Genomic DNA, 20,947 nt, shown 5'->3' on the forward strand with positions numbered 1-20,947 from the left:
CTTGATCTTGGTGAATGATAGTTCTGATGTGTTCTTGGATTTGGTTTGCAAGAAGGATTTGTTATTGGATATTTTCTTTATTTACACCTTAAATATTACCCCGTTTCCTGGCTTCCCCTCTGGAAACCTCCTATCCCATCCCCCCCCCTCTGGTTCCATGAGAGGTGCCCCTCATCCACCCACTCCCTCCTGCCTCCCCACCTTGGCATTTGCCTATGCTGGGGCATTTGCCTATGCTGGGGCATTTGTACCTTCACAGGACCAATTGCCTCTCCTCCCACGGATGCCAGACAGGGACATTCACAGCTACATGTGTTGCAGAGCCATGGATCCCTCCATATGTATACTTTGGTTGGTGGTTTGGTCCACGGGATCTCTAAGGGGTCTGGTAGGTTGATACTGGTTTTCATATGGTTTGCAGACCCCTTTAGCTCCATCAGGTCTTTCTCTAACTCCTCCATTGGGGAACCTGTGCTCAGTCCAATTGCTGGATGTGAGTATCTGCCTCTGTATTACTAAGGCTCTGGCAGCGTATCTCAGGAGACAGCTATATCAGGCACCTGCCAGCAAATACTACTTGACATCCACATCGTGTCTAGCCTTGGATAGATCCTCAGGTAGGACAGTGTCTGGATGGTCTTTAGTGTCTGCTCCACACTTTGTCTCTATATTTCCTTTAGACAGGAACAATTCTGGATTAAAATTTGAAGATGAATGTGTGGTCTCCATCCCCCAACCTGGGGCTTTGCCTAACCTCCGGATATGGTCTCTACAGGTTCTCCTCCCCTTTGTTGGGCATTTCAGCATTAGCTGAAATCAGTCTTTGTTCCACAATTTGTCTGATATTTCCTCCCATGAGTAGTTTGTTCCCTCTTCTAAGATGGACTGAAGTGCCTACACTTTGGTCTTTCTTCTTCTTGAGCTTCATGTAGTCAATTGTATCTTGGGTATTCTAAGCTTTTAAGCCATTGTCCACTTATTAGTTAGTGCATACCATGTGTGTTCTTTTGTGATTGGATTTCCTCTCTCAGGATGATAATTTCTAGTTCCATCCATTTACCTAAGAATTTAATGAGTCAACGTTTTTAATAGCTGAGTAGTAAATGTAACATTCTGTAAATGTACCACATTTTCTGTATCCATTCCGCCATTGAAGGACATTTGGGTTCTTTTCAGCTTCTGGCTATTACAAATGCAGATACTGTGAACATAGTGGATTATGTGTCCTTGTTATATGTTTGAACATTTTTTGGATATATGCCTAGGAATAATATAGCTGTGTCCTTGGGTAGTACTATGTACAATTTTCTGAGGAACTGCCAGACTTCTTATCATAGTGGTTGATAATACACCTATCAATGGAGTAGTGTTTCTCTTTCTCCATATCCTCGCCAGTATCTACTGTCACCTTAGTTGTTGATCTTAGTCATTCTAATCAGTGTGAAGTGGAATCTCAGGGTTGTTTTGATTTGCATTTTTCTGATAACTAAGGATGATGCACATTCCATTAGACGCTTCTTGTTTAGCTCTCTACTTCATTTTTATTATTGGGTTATTTGGTTCTCTGGTGTTTAACTTCATGAGTTATTTGTATATTTTGGATATTAGCCCTCTATCAGAGGTAGGATTGGTAAAGATCTTTTCACAATAGTTGGTTGCCATTTTGTCCTATTGACAGTGTCCATCACCTTACAGAAGCTTTGCAATTTTATGAGGTTCCATCATTCTGATGTGTTCTTGGATACTGTTTGCAAGTTTTTTCAAGTATTTTTGTGTCCCAGCCTTCCAGAACATCAATGGAGACCCTAGAGAGGGGAGTGGGATGGATGGGACAAGAGGCATGAGACATGAAGAGAAGACAGTATTCTGATCACGTCTCATTTAATCAAGCAAAAAGCACTTGTTTATAAGCAGAAAAATCACACAACACAAACTGGTAGTCAGGATAAAGATAAACATACATCGCATCAGAAACCAATGGCATAAGTTTTGATTTCCCAAAAACTTACGTACGATAAGTATCAATTTCCTGAAGTTTCTTACCAACAATAGAGTGAAACTCATTCTTGTGCAGAAGCAAGCTACCAGGAAGTCTCCAGTATTCTTGGCTGATGGTAATACCCATGTATGCTACTTAGAAACAAGGGCCCATGAAGTGGAAAACACCTAGCTCAGGCAAAGAAAGGCATAAGCAGGCCAGGTGGCCCCAGACACTTTTGCAGTTGTATTTATAAGTAAAATAGGTCTGAAGTTCTCTTTCTTTGTTGGATTTTTGTGTTATTTTTGTATCAGTGTGACTGTGGTTTAATAGAGTGAATTTGGTTGTATGCCTTCTGTTTCTATTTTGTGGAATAATTTGAAGAATTATGTGGAATAATAATTGACATTAGGTCTTTTTTGAAGGTCTGATAGAATTCTGCACTAAAACCCTTTGGTCCTAGTCTTTGTTTAGTTGGGAGACTTTTAATGAGTACTTCTATTTCCTTCAGGGTTGTGGTACTATTTTGATGGTTTATCTGTTCCTGATTTATCTTTGGTACTTGGCATTTGTCTAGAAAACTATCCATCTCCTCCAGATTTTCTAGTTTTTTTGAGTATAGGTTTTTGTAGTAAAATCTGATATATTTTTTAAAACTTCCACAGTTTCTGTTGTAATGTCTCCCCTTTCATTGCTGATTTTGTTAAGTTGTACATCGTCTCTCTGCCCTCTGGTTAGTATGGCTACAAATTTATAAATCTTGTGGATTTATAAATTATCTTGTTGATTGTGAGAGAAACGGCGGCTGGTTTTGTTGATTCTTTTTACTTCTCTTTGTTTCTACTCAGTTGATCATCCTTGAGTTTGATTACTTACTTTTTATATATATATATATATATATATATATATATATATATATATATATATATTTGTTCTAGAGCTTTCAGGTATGCAGTCAAGCTGTTAGTGTATGCTCTCTCCACTTTCTTTTCTGGAGCTATGAGTTTTCCTCTTAGCACTGCTTTCTTTGTATCCCATAAGTTTGGATATGTTGTGCCTTCATTTTCATTAAATTCTGAAAAGTCTTTAATTTCTTTCTTTATTTCTTCTTTAACTGAGTTGTTATTGAGTAGAGCATTGTTCAGTTTCCATATGTATGTGGGTTTTCCTTTCTTTTTGTTGTTATTGAAGACCAGTCTTAGTCTATAGTCTATGGTGATCTGATAGGATGCATGAGTTTATTTTAATCTCCTTGAATCTTTTGAGGCCTGTTTTGTGATCAGTTTTTCAGAAGGTACCATGAGTTGCTGAGAAGAAGGTATATTCTTTTTGTTTTAGGATAAAATGTTCTATAGATATATGTTAAATCCATTTGTTTCATAACTTCTGTTAGTTTCACTGTGTCTCTGTTTAATTTCTGTTTCCATGATCTGTCTATTGCTGAGAGTGGGGTGTTAAAGTGTCCCACTATTATTGTGTGAGGTGCAATGTGTGCTTTGAGCCTTAGTAACATTTCTTTTAATGAATATGGGTGCACTGGAATTTGGGGCATAAATGTTCATCTTAGTAGTTTTTTTCTTTGATGAGTATAAAGTGTCCTTTCTCACACTTTTGGTAACATTTGGTTGAAAGTTCATTTTATTCAATATTAGAATGACTATTCTAGCTTTGTACTTGGGACCATTTGCTTGAAAAATTTACCCCCAGATTTTGACCCTGGAGCAGTTTCTCTCCTTGTTACTGAGCTGCATATCATGTATGCAGCAAGTATTGGATCCTGTTTATGTATACAGTCTGTTAGTCTAGGTCTTTTTATTGGTGAATTGAATCCATTGATGTTAAAAGGTATTAGGGCAAGTTATTGCTGTTATTTTTGTTGTTAGTGGTGGAATTATGTTTGTATGGCTATATTATTTTGAGTTTGTTGCTAGAAGATTAGTTTCTTTCTTTTGCTAGGGTGCACTTTCCCTCCTTGTGTTGGGTTTACCATATATTATCCTTTGTATATGTTTGTGGAAAGATATTGTGTAAATTTGGTTTTGTCACGGAATATCTTGGTCTCTCCATCTATTGTAGTTGAGAGTTTTGCTGGGTATTGTAGCCTGGCCTGGCATTTCTGTTCTCTTAGTGTTTGTACGACATCTATTTACCTTTTTACCTGTTTAACTTTGTTCTCCTGAATTTCTCTAAGGAAGTCATTTATTTCCTTCTTAAAGACCCCTATCATCATCATGAGATGTGATTTTAAATCTGAATCTTGCTTTTCAGGTGTGTTGGGGTATCCAGGGCTTTCTGCGGTGAGAGAGCTGGGTTCTGATGATGCCAAGTAGCCTTGGTTTCTGTCGCTTATGTTCTTTCATTTGCCCCTCACCATATGGTTATCTCTGGTGTTAGCTGGTCTTGGTGTATTTGAATGGAGCTTTTTCTCCTTCAAGCCTTTTGAGCCTATGAGTCTGTGGTCTTATATGTGTCAGCATTCCTAGGAGACAAGTTCGCTCTGGGCTTGATTTGGTTGTGGAGATTTGTGGCACAGGGTCAGTTCTGTGGGAAGATGGAAACTGGAAGTTTTTGTGTCTCTGGCTGTTCTACAGTTCCTGGTTCCTGTGGACTACAGATAGATCCCACTCAGGCCAGGTATTGGAACAGTAGTGGTGGTCTCCTCTGTGATCTTAGTTGTGTCAGCACTCCTAGCAGTCAACTTCTCTCTGTGCAGGATTGTGGTGTAGATAGCTGTAGCACAGGCTCAGCTTCAGGAACATTTTTTTTTAAAAAAATTATCATTTGTCTTCTATTACTTACAGGTGATCACTGAACATAAGAACATTGTTTCAACACACACATGTCCACCTGACAGCTGCCATACAGAGAGAAAATTGATGTCAATTACAAACATAACTTGAGGCATATGTACAGTTCAGTACTGAATTCTAACAACACAATTTCACTCCAACAAAGCAAGGTCTACTGAATGCTTCCTCAAAGTACTTTATAATGTTTTTACAGAACGGGTGGTGCCATCTGAACCACATTCCTTGGAAAATCATTTTCTGTAATTAGTTATTTGAAGTGCTTTTGAGATCACTATTTTCTGCCAGATTGCCATTCTCCTTGTTGACAAATCATGTCAGGGAGTATACTCAGACAGCTCTTTTTTTTTTTTTTTGATGCATTTTTTTTTTTATTAACTTGAATATTTCTTATATACATTTCTTTTTTTATTTATTTATTTTTTTTATTAACTTGAATATTTCTTATATACATTTCAGTGTTATTCCCTTTCCCGGTTTCGGCAAACATCCCTTCCTCCCCCTTCCTTATGGGTGTTCCCCTCCCCACCCTCCCCCATTGCTGCCCTCCCTGACAGTCTAGTTCACTGGGGTTCATTCTTAGCAGGACCAGGGCTTCCCTTCCACTGGTGCTCTTACTAGGATATTCATTGCTACCTATGAGGTCAGAGTCCAGGGTCAGTCCATGTATATCAGACAGCTCTAATAGTTATGTTACCTCTTTATTTTTTGAATTATTCAGATAGAGAAAATCACTTTTATTATGAACAATGTAACTACTGCAATCATAAAACTGCTTAATAAAAATATGAGACAGTCTTACACACAATTTAATTAGTTGTCTTTTGATACATTGCTTCTATCACAGCACCTACCTTTTCCCTAAGATATTTGTATTTTGTACCACTTTCTTCTGTTTTTCTCTATTTATCTTTCTATAACCCTGCTAGCAACATGTGCATGTTGTTTTACTGTGGTACCTGTTGCTTTGACTCTCACGTTCCCTGCTTATTGTGAGTCTTTTGAGAAACACAGCTCTCTACAACTTTAAGGTTGATTTTCATAATTTATGATTTGAGTCCCTTTGGCATTTTAATACAGCAGTCACTAGTCTCATGTTGAATTTGGTAAAAAAGTGGCTTTTCAATGGATACAGCTCACAGAAAGCTTTCTTCATTACTCTGAAGCTGAGCTGTAATAAACACAGGTCTAAAGTGATTGGCATTTTTTTCTATTGTTGTGCACGGGCCAATCACAATTTTATACTTTCAGGGAGTGTAAAGTGTTGTGTGAACAGTAAGGATATTATACTTCATAAAATTTATCACCTTAAGTAATAAATCCTTTGGAAAAATCTATGACTAGACTTAATATCAGTCACACTTTCTGTTAGCCCCATGACATGTCCTTAGTGCAAAATTACTAAACATGCAGAGGAATACACCTTTGTGCTTTGTTACATTTTTCTGGCTTTGTTGATTATGCCTTTAATATTTTATTAAAATTTTAGCTGAATATATGTGTGAATATATGTGATATATATATTATCAAGAATGTATTCTCACAAACTGCTTTAATTTCTATTCATTATATTTGTCTTTTATATTTTAATGTGTTTCAAATTGTTTCAAAGTTGTAAAATGATTTTGTTTATTCCTTGTGGTGTGTCAAAGTAGAAAGTGAGTGGTTTTAATAAAGTGATAGTTGTGGGTTCTTCTGTAATGTCTTGGCTTTACTAGGATTGGAAAGTTGGCTGGTTTTCTAAGCCAGGCATAATTAATTTCTTACACATACACTGAAATGTATGTCTAAACTATTTATGTTTAACTTAAATTACATAAACTGAGTAGGGTTTTATCTTTCTTATGAAAATTAAATAGGTGTGTCTGTGTATAAATGTGAACATATGCATAACACATCAAACCTGAAGACACACTTAGTATACTTCCCTGGCTTCCACCTTTTTGAGGTACTTTTGATGATGCTTATTCTCTGAAGTACATGCAGGGGTAGTTAGTCAATTTGGTTCTTCTCCATCCACCCCACAAGTAGATGATGGGTTAGAAGAACCACTAACTGATAACTAACAATATCCCAGTTACTAATCATTCCAGGGACTCAAGACTCCACTCTTCGCACTTGTATTGCAAGTACACTACCCTGTGTCCCAAGCCATCTATTGTTCTTTAATTCATATCTGTGTTCAAACACTCTCATATACCATGTTGTTTTTCTAAAATTCTTTCACATACACAGGTGTGTATGTGTGCACAAAAATTCAATGCCTTCTGCTTGTATAATATTACATGTATGTGTGTTTTCAGGGCTGATTATATTTTACTCCATAATCAATTGAAATGCTCTCCCCTAAGGAAAGAAAATAAATTTTCTTTTCAGCATTTGTTTGTTTTCTACAGCTCATATTCTGTAGTTAGACCTCATGAACATTTACCCTTCCATATTAGCCTATACATTTGTATAATCATTTCTTCATGTTTAGGCAGTCGTGAGTGTTGGACTTAAGTTTTATACAAGCACATTACTAGTTAAGCTGTCTCCCAGCTCCAAATTACCTTTTGAATATTGGTCACAAACTTGTTTGAGCTTCATATATTATAAATATTATTTATCATTTTAGTTAATTTTCCTTTATTTATTTTTCTACCTTTTTATTGATTCGTTTGAATTTCATATTATGATCCCCAACCCCACTTAACTCTTTCTACCTCAATATCTGCCATCTGCATTTGCAATCTCCCACACACAAAGAAAACAAAAACAAAATAAAATAAAAAATAAATATCATGCCTTAGAAGCTATGGTGTATGAAGGCATGTGTCACACAGTATGCATTTTTGTATAAACAGTTTCATTGAAAATGTTAATTGAAATGAGCCACTGTTCTGATTTGAGATCTTAGTATTCTCTCAACCTTTCAATACTGGATGAAAGCTGGTAGTTCTTTCATAGATTCTCTTGATGCTCTTTGTCATAGAGAGCCTGCTGTTTCAGTTCTGCAGGACTGTCTCTTTTATGTGTTTCAGCAAGTTTATGAAGAAGTATAATATCCTATATAATATATGTGGTGGGTTTAAAAGTCAAGATCTCGGGTTGGGGATTTAGCTCAGTGGTAGAGCGCTTGCCTAGCGAGCGCAAGGCCCTGGGTTCGGTCCCCAGCTCCGAAAAAAAGAAAAGGAAAAAAAAAAAGTCAAGATCTCTGGAGAACTAATTCAGAACATGTTGTTTACTAGAACACAGGATTTCTTCAAACAAGTTGCCTTATGAATGATAACTACAAGACATCAAGAATAAGCGAGTCAAAGACATCAACTTTGACTCCCTTGTTGCTGTGGTACCTGGCAACCATACCAAGTATAAACTTTGACAGAGACATAGACCTAAATTTCCGTTTGTCCTTTCATCAGGGTCTCTTAAAAAGCATAGTTTCAGTTTGGCTGCCCACGATACATGTAATTGCCCTACTTAGAACAACACACAATATATTTTTTTCACGTTAAGCATTCCCAGTTAAGGGAATGTAACCATCATGTAGTGACTGCCTGCTTCTTGAGTGGAAGATAGTCTTTTGCTCTATCATCATACATGCAATAGATAAAGGAAGTGCTCTAATTATAAAAAAATCATTATGCCCTGAACATTTTTTTATCTGCCACTTCATTTATTGTTTTTATTTCAGGAGGAGTTGAAACAAAAATTTAAGGGTTTTTTTCTCCCTTAAACATGAATCATTCAAGTAGAACCAATTTAACTATGAAATTAGCAAAGTAAAGGGAAGCATACACAACAACCCAAGAGTGAAGGCTACGGGAGGAGGGTGCAGTTTGCATCCAATAGATGCATGGATGCAGTGGTTCACCTGCTGGGGACTGCCACCTCAGAAGGCAAGCACAAGAACCCTTTAATGGGAATGTCCCCCAACATCTGAAAAAATTTCAACCCAAAATGTTAGGTTAAAAATGATGAAAAAGGAAAAATCCCAAAACACACATCGGACCCACTGACTTCCACAAGATTGCATGTTGTAACAGCATCAAATAACAAGTTGTGGTTTCAACATAGAAGCTGTGATGGGAAGGTTTCATTTACTGCATTGCAGATACTGACCTCTGTTTCTCTGTTTGAAGACTATGGTGGTTGAGGTTTGTTCAGCTATAATTCCTATGTTCTCTACACAGGATCAGTCCCAACAATTATCAATTTGTGATGGCTTTGTTATTTGCCACGGAGGAGATCAATAAGAATTCCCTTCTTTTACCTAACATGTCTTTGGGATACAGTATCTACATTGCTGGGCCAACTCAAAAAGATACAATGCACAATCTCCTCACTTGGCTCACAGGGCAGGAAAATTTCCTCCCAAACTACAACTGCAAAAAAGAAGAAAAATCTGTGGCAGCAATAACAGGACAAACATGGGAAATCTCTTTACTAATTGGCACAGTTTTGGGACTTTATAAATATCCACAGGTGAGATTATATGGGTGGGAAGTAGTGAAAGATTCCCATTTGATGCCAATATTTGAGTACCTAGAAAAACCATAATGGGAGAAGTCTTTCTGTGTGGATAATTCAAATTGCACAGTTTTTGGCTAGATTATGGCTCAGGAGTTAATAATGCTTTCACTGCAATCATGAGGACAGGAATTTGGGTGCCACTATCATCCATGTCTTCATGACAGCACTGTGGAGAGAGGATGATCACTGTGGCTTCCTGTATTTAATACAGACCAAAATAGATATGTGTCTAGAGAGACTGTCCTTAAGAAGAGGACACTAGACACTAGATACCCTCCTCTAGCCTTCATATTACACATATCTGTATGCACCTGTATTAAAATGGACATATGTACATACACATGTGTGTGCATGCATACACACACACACACACACACACACAGAGCCAATTTATTATTTGAAATGCACAATCTTTAAGGATATGTACTCTGAGATTTGTTGGTGCATCCACATTTCTTTTGTTTGAAATATACATGAAGGGCATGAGATACATATACATGTTTATGATAGAAGTGAATATTTCAACTCACTTTATAGAATAACCCCTAGATGTTTGAGTTGACCTTAAAATAAAATTTTACCTTATACAACTTTATGCTACTGTTTCATAGTCACTGAGTCTACACGTTCTTGATCCTCTTTCTTTGTCACTCCCTATTCTCTTTTCTTTAGCTGACCATTGGACCTTTTGAACCAAAAATGAATGACCCTGTGAAGTTTCCTTCTCTGTATCAGATGGCCACAAAGGAATCTTCTCTGGCTTTAGGCATGGTCTCATTGATTGTTCATTTCAGATGGAACTGGATAGGGCTGATCACTTCAGATGATGACAAAGCTGTTTACTTTGTCTCAGACTTAATACCAGAGTTGGAAAGAAACACAGTCTGTGTGGCCTTTATAGAAATGATCTCGGTCACCCATATGTTCTTCATGAATGTCAATAATGTCTACAATAGCCCAATTGTGAGAAAATCAGCCAAAGTTATCATCATTTATGGTGACAGTGATTCCTCCTTAGGTGTGTTTTTTAGAAGATGGGAACATATACTTCCATGGAGAATCTGGGTCACCACTTCACAATGGGAAGTCACTACTGCTATGAGACATTTTATGCTTGACTCATTCCATGGGACTCTAATATTTTCACAACACCATGGTGAAATTATTACTTTTAAAGACTTTGTAAAGACAGTCACCCCTGCCAAATACTCAAATGACATTTTCCTTGCAAGGTTGTGGGAGATTTATTTTGATTGTGCACTCTCTAATGGTACCTGTAAATCGTCAAAAAATTGTTCATCTAGAGGTTCTCTGGAATGGTTACCTTGGTACCACTTTGACATGGCCATGAGTCCTGTCAGTTACCATGTGTACAATGCTGTGTATGCTGTGGCCCACAGCCTGCACAAGATAGTTATGCAACAAATAGACATGGAAGAAATGAGAAAAGGAGGAAGAATGAAAATTTCCCCCTGGAAGGTAATGTCTTTTCATTTGGATCTAGTAAGTTACTCCAAGGTAACCTTTAAAACTCCCCTTCAGGTGTTGTAAACAAAAGCCTTGTGATCTTTTTTCAAAGAAAAGAATTCTTAGACTGTTTTACAGATGAAAGGAAACTATAGACCCATGAGGAAATCAAAATATATCGGACAACAACATAGAGGTAAAGAAAAAAACCCCTAAGAACTGAGAACGAAGATTTATAGTAAAGAAGTTACTAGACTTCTGCCCTTCTAAATATAAACAAGAAATGATATGACATTTCAAGATCCCAAACACTATAAAGGTCCACCAAATTCAGTAATCTCAACACATATCATAAAACCATATCTGCTCTAGACACTCTTTCATGTTTGTTTCCTTTTCTTTGTTATAACATATGTGGACAAAACCCACTTGAGTGAGAAAGGTAGTATTTCGGCAACAGTTTTTAGTATTGGACCCAATAAGGAGGAACTCAATGTTGCAAGAATTTGAAATATCTTGCCACATCAACATCCAGCTTCAATAGCAAGGATCAATGAGTTATTGGATGAATGCTATTGCTTAACCAGCCCAGTTCATTAAATTGTTCTCCTTAGTTAGGATGTGTCTTCACAACTAAGTTAAACCATGATACAAAAATTTCTTATAAAGAAGCTCAGAGTCCAGATTAATCTAGGCAATTCTTCATTGAGACCTCATGCCCAGGAAATTGGAAATTTTGTCAGGCTCACATCTCAAACTTCACTGATGAATGCTGAAAATCATTAGAATTCCTAACCTGTAATTTATGCATATATTCTCTCCCAATACTATTAGAATAGTTAAGTTATTTCACCATAAGCATTCTTTGTTGATGTTGTCATTTTATATCTGTAATAACGTTTAAGTCTGAGGAATATATTAATGAAAATGTGAGCAGGGCACAGTTTTTATCGTGACAATTAGCATGCCAATCACGAATCATGCATCTCTTAGCTGAACCCCATCCTGAAGAATATTCAATTCACAAATCCTGGTGGAGATGCAGTAACATTGAATCCTTCAGAAAAATTGCATGAAGATTATGACATTCTGAACTTCTGGAATTTTCCACAAGGCCTTGGATATAAAGAAAAAGTAGGAACATTTTCCACATATTTTCCACCTGGTCAACAATTGTCATTGTCAGAAGACAGGATACAGTGGAACACAGGAGATAAACAGGTGAGTGGAATCTCATATTATGCTTTATAGAACACAGAAAAGTTGAAAAAACTGACTTTGGTGAGTCTCATGCCACATCAAAATTAAAAGATAACCACCCTAAGGAATTTAAAAGCTCACTTTTCATATTCTTCTATTTTCCTCATAAGATTTTTATTGACAGAAATGAACACATTCTTCACCAATATACATACGTAATTCTCACTATTATATATTGCATTGTTATGCTACATTATGTTGTATCATATTTAATTTTATTATATCATTTATGTCATGTCACCATTACACATGTACATATTTATGTACATAGGTATTATCCAAACATCATATTATAGGGTATATTTATAGTCTTATCAATTATCTGAGTTTGACTTTAAAGTTAAATTCATATGTGACCCAGTATTCTCAGTAAATTTAGTTACCAGATTAATTTTTAATAAACACTTAATTTTTAGTATAATTTTTGTTTTTAATTTATGTACATTACATTCCTATTGACCAAAGCTTCCCCTCCCACCTCTCTTCCTAATCCTACTCTATCACCTCTCTATACCCTCATTTACTCCTCTTCTCAGAATAGGGGAGGCCTCCATTGAATATGCACCAGCCTAAACATATCAAATTGCAGTAATACTAGGTACATCATCTTTTGAGGCAAAGCAAGTCAGACCAGTTAGGGGAAAGGACAGCCAATAAATGTAAGGAAAGACACCTCTTTTTTCTGCTTTATTACTCCCACATGAAGGCCAAGCTTTACAATTTTCATATGTGCACATCACCTGTTATATAGACAGAGCGGCTAGACCTTTCTTGTTCATGTTCTAGGGTTGGTAGTTCAGTCTCTATGAGCCCATATGAAAACAGGTTAGTAGATTCTATACGTGTGTGTGTGTGTGTGTGTGTGTGTGTGTGTGTGTGTGTGTGTTTACATGCATGCATGCGAGCACACGCACAAACCCTGGACCCTTCAATCTTCTTCAATACTTCTACTCCTTCCCTCATCTATAGAATTTCCTGAGGTTTTTTAAATGTTTGGCTCTGGGTCTCTGTGTCTGTTTCAATAAATTGCTGGGTGAAGCCACTCAGAAGACAGTTAATCTAGGCTGCTTTCTGTAGATATAATAGAATTTATTAATAATGTCAAGGGTATCATCCTTCTTATGACATGGATCTCAAGGTGGTCAGTCATTGGTTGGCCAATACCTCGAGTTCTGCTTCATCTTTTTACCCTACACATACTGTGAACAGGGCCAATTTTGGGTTTTAAGTGGGTTTTCTATGGCTGTTATGCTGTCCAAATTGCTCCATTGGAAGTCTTGCCTGGTTAATGGAGATGATCAGTTAAAACTTTGTATTCGCCATTGCTAGGTGTATTAGCAAGTGCTGCCTTCAGATTTCTGGGATTTTCCTTTTTTTCTACATTTTAGCTCATCCCTGATATGCCTCCTTTTTTCCAGTTTTCTTTCCTAAGGCTTTCTGTAGTTCCCACACTAGACCACTCCATACCCAGTCTCCATGCTCCATCCACCCCCAATTTCTAATTTATTATTTTCTCCATGAAAATCTAGTGTTCCCCATAGGCTCACATTTTTTTCTTCAGCTTCTTCAGATCTATGATTTGTAGTATGCTAAGTCTATGTTTTATGACTATTCACTTATATCTGACACATAGTATGTTTGTTTTTCTGGTCTGTGTTTTCTCTTTAGAAGATTTGTTTGGTTTTATCCATTTGCCTGCAAATTGTATAGTGTCATTGATTTTAATGGCTGAGTAATACTCCATTGTATAAATGTACCACACTTCCTTTATTCATTCCTTGGATTAGGGCCATCTATGTTGTTTGCTGTTTCTGGGTTTATAAATAAAGCTGTCAATATTGTTGAGCAAATGTCTGTTTGTTATGATGAAGGATATTTTATGTGTATGTCCAGGTGTGTGATCAAGCTATTTGGAATAGCTTTGTCTTGTTATTACCATTCCCAATTTTACTTTCCAAAGTGTTTGTAGAAGTTTGCACTCCCACGATAAATGGAGGAGTATTCCCCTTTCACAATCTCCTAGCCACCTTGAGCTTCCTAGAATTTTTTTTTATCTTAGCTATTCTAATCGGTGTAAAATGACCTCAGTGTCATTTTAATTTGCATTCCATTGATGACTAAAGATTTTGTACATTTGCTTGTTTGATTCTCAGACATTAGATATTTCTAAATTTAGAATTCTTTGTTTAGATCTGCCCTCCATTTCTAATTGGATTATTTTGTTTATTTATGACTAGTTCTTTGCGACCCTTATGTATTTTGGAAGTCAACACTCTCTCAGCTATGAATTTGATCAAGATTCTTTATCAGTCTGTAGGGTGTAATTTTGTTCTTTTTTGGTGTACTTTTCCTTATTGAGGATTCCAGTTTTATGATTGCTCATTTACTAATTGCTGATCTTATTGTGTGAGCTGTTGCTTTCTGCTCAGGATATTGTCTCACATGCCAATGCATTCAAAGCTCTTCCTCACTTTTTCAGTCTGATTTTTTTGTATCTTTTTTTAAATTTTCTTTTCTTTTTTTTTATTAACTTGAGTATTTCTTATTTACATTTCTTTTTTTTTTATTAACTTGAGTATTTCTTATATACATTTCGAGTGTTATTCCCTTTCCCGGTTTCCGGGCAAACATCCCCCCCCCTCCCCTTCCTTATGGGTGTTCCTCCCAACCCTCCCCCCTTGCTTCCTCTCCCCAACAGTCTAGTTCACTGGGGGTTCAGTCTTAGCAGGACCCAGGGCTTCCCCCTTCCACTGGTGCTCTTACTAGGATATTCATTGCTACCTATGAGGTCAGAGTCCAGGGTCAGTCCATGTATAGTCTTTGGGTAGTGGCTTAGTCCCTGGAAGCTCTGTTTGGTTGGCATTGCTGTACATATGGGGTCTCGAGCTCCTTCAAGCTCTTCCAGTTCTTTCTCTGATTCCTTCAACGGGGGTCCTGTTCTCAGTTCAGTGGTTTCCTGCTGGCATACGCCTCTGTATTTGCTGTATTCTGGCTGTGTCTCTCAGGAGCGATATGCATTCACATTTTGATCATCCGTCTTGAGTTTCATTTGTTCTAGGCATCTAGGGTAATTCAAGCATTTGGGCTAATAGCCACTTATCAATGAGTACATACCATGTATGTCTTTCTGTGATTGGGTTAGCTCACTCAGGATGATATTTTCCAGTTCAACCATTTGCCTACAATTTCATAAAGTCATTGTTTTTTGATAGCTGAGTAATATTCCATTGTGTAGATGTACCACATTTTCTGTATCCATTCCTCTATTGAAGGGCATCTGGGTTCTTTCCAGGTTCTGGCTATTATAAATAAGGCTGCGATGAACATAGTGGAGCACGTGTCTTTTTTATATGTTGGGGCATCTTTTGGGTATATGCCCAGGAGAGGTATAGCTGGATCCTCAGGCAGTTCAATGTCCAATTTTCTGAGGAACCTCCAGACTGATTTCCAGAATGGTTGTAGCAGTCTGCAACCCCACCAACAATGGAGGAGTGTTCCCTTTCTCCACATCCTCGCCAGTATTTGCTGTCACCTGAGTTTTTGATCTTAGCCATTCTCACTGGTGTGAGGTGAAATCTCAGGGTTGTTTTGATTTGCATTTCCCTTATGACTAACGATGTTGAACATTTCTTTAGGTGTTTCTCGGCCATTCGGCATTCCTCAGCTGTGAATTCTTTGTTTAGCTCTGAACCCCATTTTTTTAATAGGGTTATTTGTCTCCCTGTGGTCTAACTTCTTGAGTTCTTTGTATATTTTGGATATAACGCCTCTATCTGTTGTAGGATTGGTAAAGATCTTTTCCCAATCTGTTGGTTGCCGTTTTGTCCTAACCACAGTGTCTTTTGCCTTACAGAAGCTTTGCAGTTTTATGAGATCCCATTTGTCGATTCTTGATCATAGAGCATAAGCCATTGGTGTTTTGTTCAGGAAATTTTTTCCAGTGCCCATGTGTTCCAAATGCTTCCCTAGTTTTTCTTCTATTAGTTTGAGTGTATCTGGTTTGATGTGGAGGTCCTTTATCCATTTGGACTTAAGCTTTGTACAGGGTGATACGCATGGATCGATCTGCATTCTTCTACATGTTGACCTCCAGTTGAACCAGCACCATTTGCTGAAAATGCTATCTTTTTTCCATTGGATGGTTTTGGCTCCTTTGTCAAAAATCAAGTGCCCCTATGTGTGTGGGTTCATTTCTGGGTCTTCAATTCTGTTCCATTGGTCTATCTGTCTGTCTCTGTACCAATACCATGCAGTTTTTATCACTATTGCTCTGTAATACTGCTTGAGTTCAGGGATAGTGATTCCCCCTGAAGTCCTTTTATTGTTGAGGATAGTTTTAGCTATCCTGGGTTTTTTGTTATTCCAGATGAATTTGCAAATTGTTCTTTCTAACTCTTTGAAGAATTGGATTGGTATTTTGATGGGGATTGCATTGAATCTGTCGATCGCTTTTGGTAAAATGGCCATTTTTACTATATTAATCCTGCCAATCCATGAGCATGGGAGATCTTTCCATCTTCTGAGATCTTCTTCAATTTCTTTCTTCAGAGTCTTGAAGTTCTTATTGTACAGATCTTTCCCTTGCTTGGTTAAAGTCACACCAAGGTACTTTATATTATTTGGGTCTATTATGAAGGGTGTCATTTCCCTAATTTCTTTCTCGGCCTGTTTCTCTTTTGTGTAGAGGAAGGCTACTGATTTATTTGAGTTAATTTTATACCCAGCCACTTTGCTGAAGTTGTTTATCAGCTTTAGTAGTTCTCTGGTGGAACATTTGGGATCACTTAAATATACTATCATATCATCTGCAAATAGTGATATTTTGACTTCTTCTTTTCCAATCTGTATCCCCTTGACCTCCTTTTGATGTCTGATTGCTCTGGCTAGAACTTCAAGAACTATATTGAATAAGTAGGGAGAGAGTGGGCAGCCTTGTCTAGTCCCTGATTTTTAGTGGGATTGCTTCAAGTTTCTCTCCATTTAGTTTAATGTTAGCCACTGGTTTGCTGTATATGGCTTTTACTATGTTTAGGTATGGGCCTTGGATTCCTATTCTTTCCAGGACTTTTATCATGAAGGGGTGTTGAATTTTGTCAAATGCTTTCTCAGCATCTAATGAAATGATCATGTGGTTTTGTTCTTTCAGTTTGTTTATATAATGGATCACGTTGATGGTTTTCCGTATATTAAACCATCCCTGCATGCCTGGGATGAAGCCTACTTGATCATTGATGTTTTGATGTGCTCTTGGATTCGGTATGCCAGAATTTTGTTGAGTATTTTTGCGTCGATGTTCATAAGGGAAATTGGTCTGAAGTTCTCTTTCTTTGTTGGGTCTTTGTGTGGTTTAGGTATAAGAGTAATTGTGGCTTCATAGAAGGAATTCGGTAGTGCTCCATCTGTTTCAATTTTGTGGAATAGTTTGGATAATATTGGTACGAGGTCTTCTATGAAGGTCTGATAGAATTCTGCACTAAACCCGTCTGGACCTGGGCTCTTTTTGGTTGGGAGACCTTTAATGACTTCTTCTATTTCCTTAGGAGTTATGGGGTTGTTTAACTGGTTTATCTGTTCCTGATTTTACTTCGGAACCTGGTATCTGTCTAGGAAATTGTCCATTTCCTGCAGATTTTCAAGTTTTGTTGAATATAGGCTTTTATAGTAGGATCTGATGATTTTTTGAATTTCCTCTGAATCTGTAGTTATGTCTCCATTTTCATTTCTGATTTTGTTAATTTGGACACACTCTCTGTGTCCTCTCGTTAGTCTGGCCAAGGGTTTATCTATCTTGTTGATTTTCTCAAAGAACCAACTTTTGGTTCTGTTGATTCTTTCTATGGTCCTTTTTGTTTCTACTTGGTTGATTTCGGCTCTGAGTTTGATTATTTCCTGCCTTCTACTCCTCCTGGATGTATTTGCTTCTTTTTGTTCTAGAGTTTTTAGGTGTGCTGTCAAGCTGCTGACATATGCTCTTTCCTGTTTCTTTCTGCAGGCACTCAGAGCTATGAGTTGTCCTCTTAGCACAGCTTTCATTGTGTCCCATAAGTTTGGGTATGTTGTAGCTTCATTTTCATTAAATTCTAAAAGTCTTTAATTTCTTTCTTTATTTCTTCCTTGACCAGGTTATCATTGAGTAGAGCATTGTTCAACTTCCACGTATATGTGGGCGTTCTTCCCTTATTGTTATTGAAGACCAGCTTTAGGCCATGGTGGTCTGATAGGATGCATGGGGTTATTTCTATCTTTCTGTTTCTGTTGAGGCCTGTTTTATGACCAATTATATGGTCAAAACATACCATGAGGAGCTGGGAAGAATGTATATCCTTTTGCTTTAAGATAGAATGTTCTATAAATATCTGTTAAGTCCATTTGGTTCATGACTTCTCTTAGTCTGTCTACATCTCTGTTTAATTTCTGTTTCCATGATCTGTCCATTGATGAGAGTGGGGTGTTGAAATCTCCCACTATTATTGTGTGAGGTGCAATGTGTGTTTTGAGCTTTAGGAAGGTTTCTTTTATGTATGTAGATGCCCTTGTATTTGGGGCATAGATATTTAGGATTGAGAGTTCATCTTGGTGGATTTTTCCTTTGATGAATATGAAGTGTCCTTCCTTATCTTTTTTGATGACTTTGGTTGAAAATCGATTTTATTCGATATTAGAATGGCGACTCCAGCTTGCTTCTTCAGACCATTTGCTTGGAAAGTTGTTTTCTAGCCTTTCATTCTGAGGTAGTGTCTTTCTTTGTCTCTGAGGTATGTTTCCTGTAGGCAGCAGAATGCAGGGTCCTCATTGTGTATCCAGTTTGTTAATCTATGTCTTTTTAATGGGGAGTTGAGACCATTGATTTGTAGAGATATTAAGGAAAAGTGATTATTGCTTCCTGTTATATTCATATTTGGATGTTAGGTTATGCTTTTGTGCTTTTCTTCTCTTTGTTTTGATCCCAACACGATTAGTTTCTTGCTTTTTCTAGGGTGTTGCTTGCCTCCTTATGTTGGGCTTTACCATTTTATTATCCTTTTAGTGCTGGATTTGTAGAAAGATATTGTGTAAATTTGGTTTTGTCATGGAATATCTTGGTTTCTCCATCTATGTTAATTGAGAGTTTTGCAGGATACAGTAACCTGGGCTGGCATTTGTGTTCTCTTAGGGTCTATATGACATCTGTCCAGGATCTTCCTGCTTTCATAGTCTGTGGTAAAAAGTCTGGTGTGATTCTGATAGGTCTGCCTTTATATGTTACTTGACCTTTTTCCTTTACTGCTTTTAATATTCTTTATTTTGTGCATTTGGTGTTTCGACTATTATGTGACAGGAGGTATTTCTTTTTTGGTCCAATTTATTTGGAGTTCTGTAGGCTTCTTGTATGCTTATGGGTCTCTCTTTAGGTTAGGGAAGTTTTCTTCTATGATTTTGTTGAAGATATTTACTGGTCCTTTGAGCTGGGAGTCTTCACTTTCTTCTATACCTATTATCCTTAGGTTTGATCTTCTCATTGATTCCTGGATTTCCTGTATGTTTTGGACCAGTAGCTTTTTCTGCTTTACATTATCTTTGACAGTTGAGTCAATGATTTCTATGGAATCTTCTGCTCCTGAGATTCTCTCTTCCATCTCTTGTATTCTGTTGGTGATGCTTGTATCTACAGCTCCTTGTCTCTTCTTTTGGTTTTCTATATCCATGGTTGTTTCCATGTGTTCTTTCTTGATTGCTTCTATTTCCATTTTTAATTCCTTCAACTGTTTGATTGTGTTTTCCTGGAATTCCTTCAGGGATTTTTGCAATTCCTCTCTGTAGGCTTCTACTTGTTTATTTATGTTTTCCTGCATTTCTCTAAGGGAGTTCTTCATGTCTTTCTTGAAGTCCTCCAGCATCCTGATCAAATATGATTTTGAATCTAGATCTTGCTTTTCTTGTGTGTTTGGATATTCCATGTTTGCTTTGGTGGGAGATTTGGGCTCCAATGATGCCTTATAGTCTTGGTTTCTGTTGCTTGGGTTCCTGTGCTTACCTCTCACCATCAGATTATCTCTAGTGTTACTTTGTTCTGCTATTTCTGATAGTGGCTAGAGTGTCCTATAAGCCTGTGTGTCAGGAGTGCTGTAGATCTGTTTTCCTGTTTTCTTTCAGCCAGTTATGGGAACAGAGTGTTCTGCTTTCGGGCGTGTAGTTTTTCCTATCTACAGGTCTTCAGCTGTTCCTGTCGGCTTGTGTCCTGAGTTCACCAGACAGGTTGCTTGGAGCAGAAAAGTTGGTCTTACCTGTGGTCCCGAGGCTCAAGTTTGCTCATGGGGTGTTGCCTATGAGATCTCTACAGGGGCAGCAACCAGGAGGACCTGTGCCGCCCTTTCCAGGAGCCCCCGTGCACCAGAGTCCCAGATGGCATCTGGTGTTTTCCTCTGGAGTCAGAGATGTGGGCAGAGTGTAGTCTCTTCTGGTTTCCCAGGTGTGTCTCTGTATCTGGTTTTATGTAGATGATTTGATCCACTTGGATTTAAGTTTGGGGAGAGTGATAGATATGGATCCATTTGCATTCTTCCACACACTAGCACCACTTGTTGAAGATGCTGTCTATTTCCATTGTATTCTATTGTCATCGTTGACAAAAAATGAGTTCTACAGGTGTCTGTGTTTATTTCTGTGTCTTGGATTCAATTCCATTTTCAATCTGTTTTTAGGACAATACAATGTATTTTTATTGCTATTTCTCTGTAGTATAGCTTGACATTAGGAAAGGTAAGTGGTATCTGCAAAGTAAATTGTCCATTTCATTTAGATTTTACTGTTATGTAGCATATAGATTTTGGGATAAGTTCTAATTTCTCTTTGCATTTCCTTGGTGTCCATTACGCCCTCCTTTTCATTTTTGATTTGATAATTTAGATATTCTTTCTGTGGCTTTTAGTTTGACTAAAAG

At 37.4% G+C, this 20,947-nt stretch overlaps 1 protein-coding gene across 1 annotated transcript in view; it reads left to right on the plus strand.

The window, feature by feature from the left end:
* The window catches only part of LOC116898184 (vomeronasal type-2 receptor 116-like), a 59,978-nt gene that overhangs the window by 12,329 nt on the left and 26,702 nt on the right, over positions 1–20,947 (plus strand). Inside the window, exons 2-4 of the mRNA XM_032899547.1 lie at positions 8,961–9,252; positions 9,973–10,779; positions 11,761–11,988. Coding sequence (XP_032755438.1) covers positions 8,961–9,252; positions 9,973–10,779; positions 11,761–11,988 — 1,327 coding nt within the window. The remainder of the gene's footprint in view (positions 1–8,960; positions 9,253–9,972; positions 10,780–11,760; positions 11,989–20,947) is intronic.

This window comes from Rattus rattus, chromosome 4 (genome assembly GCF_011064425.1).
Source record: "Rattus rattus isolate New Zealand chromosome 4, Rrattus_CSIRO_v1, whole genome shotgun sequence".
Lineage (NCBI taxonomy): Eukaryota > Metazoa > Chordata > Mammalia > Rodentia > Muridae > Rattus > Rattus rattus.